The following is a 1,116-nucleotide window of genomic DNA, read 5'->3' as shown; positions in this document are numbered from 1 at the left end:
GAGATATCAAATCTAAATCTCTATTTTGACAGTGCAGGGCAGCATATTTTTTGTATTGTTTTGTATTTAAACCACTTTTCTAACGATTGAGTTGCAGTTTATTTTTTAGATTAGAATCACTGTGCTTTTCTGTATAATAAAACATGACATTTTATACATTTCCCCGTGCTCTTTCATTTTTTATCCTGATCAGTTTCCTAGCTGGCTGTCATGATTTTGCTCAAAGGATTTCAATTGGCATCAAACCAAATGAACAGTTTCATCCTAGAGTACGGGATACTGACAGGACTACCTTTCCCAATGGCCACCTGTAGGAGTGTCAACTTGTTTCTTATAGCCACATGTACAAACACCATGAAAGCTCATTTACATATACTGCATTTTCCAAGAATGTCCAGAGAAACTATTGAAATATCAGGTAAGAGATATGACTACAGTAGCAGTTCCTACAGAATTGATATGGATTGATAAAGCTGCTACTTTAGGGCTTTGTTTATTTTTCACACCAGTCTTTTTCAGGATATCAACTATGCAAGGTGTCAAATAACAAGTGTTCGCTTGCCCTAAAATCTCTCTGTCTCACTCCCTCAGAGATAATTCATTTTGTCCAAAGTTGATGGAGCGATGGTGTAAATCCCTGCTGATTTCTGTAATTATCTGCCCTATATTCTTCAGTGGCACGTTCAGTATTTTTAGCCTTAAAGCCAAATGGCATGGGAAAAGAAGGGTGGGTGGGCGCACAGTCTCCGATCCAGATCATCACATGTTTGATCCAACACTCAGTTGTTCCCAGTCAGAGACTTGGAGAAGGAGAGGGAAAGTGAGAGACAAGGGGGAAAAAAAGGAATAGTGTTGCTTGACCATCTCAACGTCAATGCGTGGAAGGACTGTGATCAGCTCTAAAACCTCTGAAGTAGATAGTGAAGTGGACTCTTGCTGTGTTCGTCTTTAAAAGGCTGTAGAAAAGAAAACAGTTCAGAATTAGATCTTAAGTTGTTGGATCTCTGGCCCTGGAGAAAGCATGCTGTGTCTATGGATGATCTCCTTTGCTTGCATGGGCCTTGGCTCTTTCTGCGCCGGGAAGGGAGGCCTGGAGTTCCCCAGCTTTGACGGGAA

The 1,116-nt window shown here is 40.8% G+C and overlaps 1 protein-coding gene across 1 annotated transcript in view; it reads left to right on the top strand.

The window, feature by feature from the left end:
- Window positions 1-1,054: 1,054 nt before the first annotated feature.
- Window positions 1,055-1,116, top strand: part of LOC308362053 (calsequestrin-2-like) — a gene marked incomplete at both ends in the record, with an annotated part of 8,764 nt that continues 8,702 nt past the window's right edge. The window contains 1 exon segment of the mRNA XM_080834551.1: window positions 1,055-1,116. This exon segment is cut by the window's right edge and continues 142 nt beyond it. Within this exon segment, the coding sequence (XP_080690677.1) occupies window positions 1,055-1,116 (62 nt within the window).

This window comes from Sprattus sprattus (assembly GCF_963457725.1).
Source record: "Sprattus sprattus genome assembly, chromosome: 3".
In the NCBI taxonomy this organism is placed as follows: domain Eukaryota; kingdom Metazoa; phylum Chordata; class Actinopteri; order Clupeiformes; family Clupeidae; genus Sprattus; species Sprattus sprattus.
Note: the sequence above shows the minus strand (reverse complement) of the source record. Positions and strands in the feature narration are given on the sequence as shown.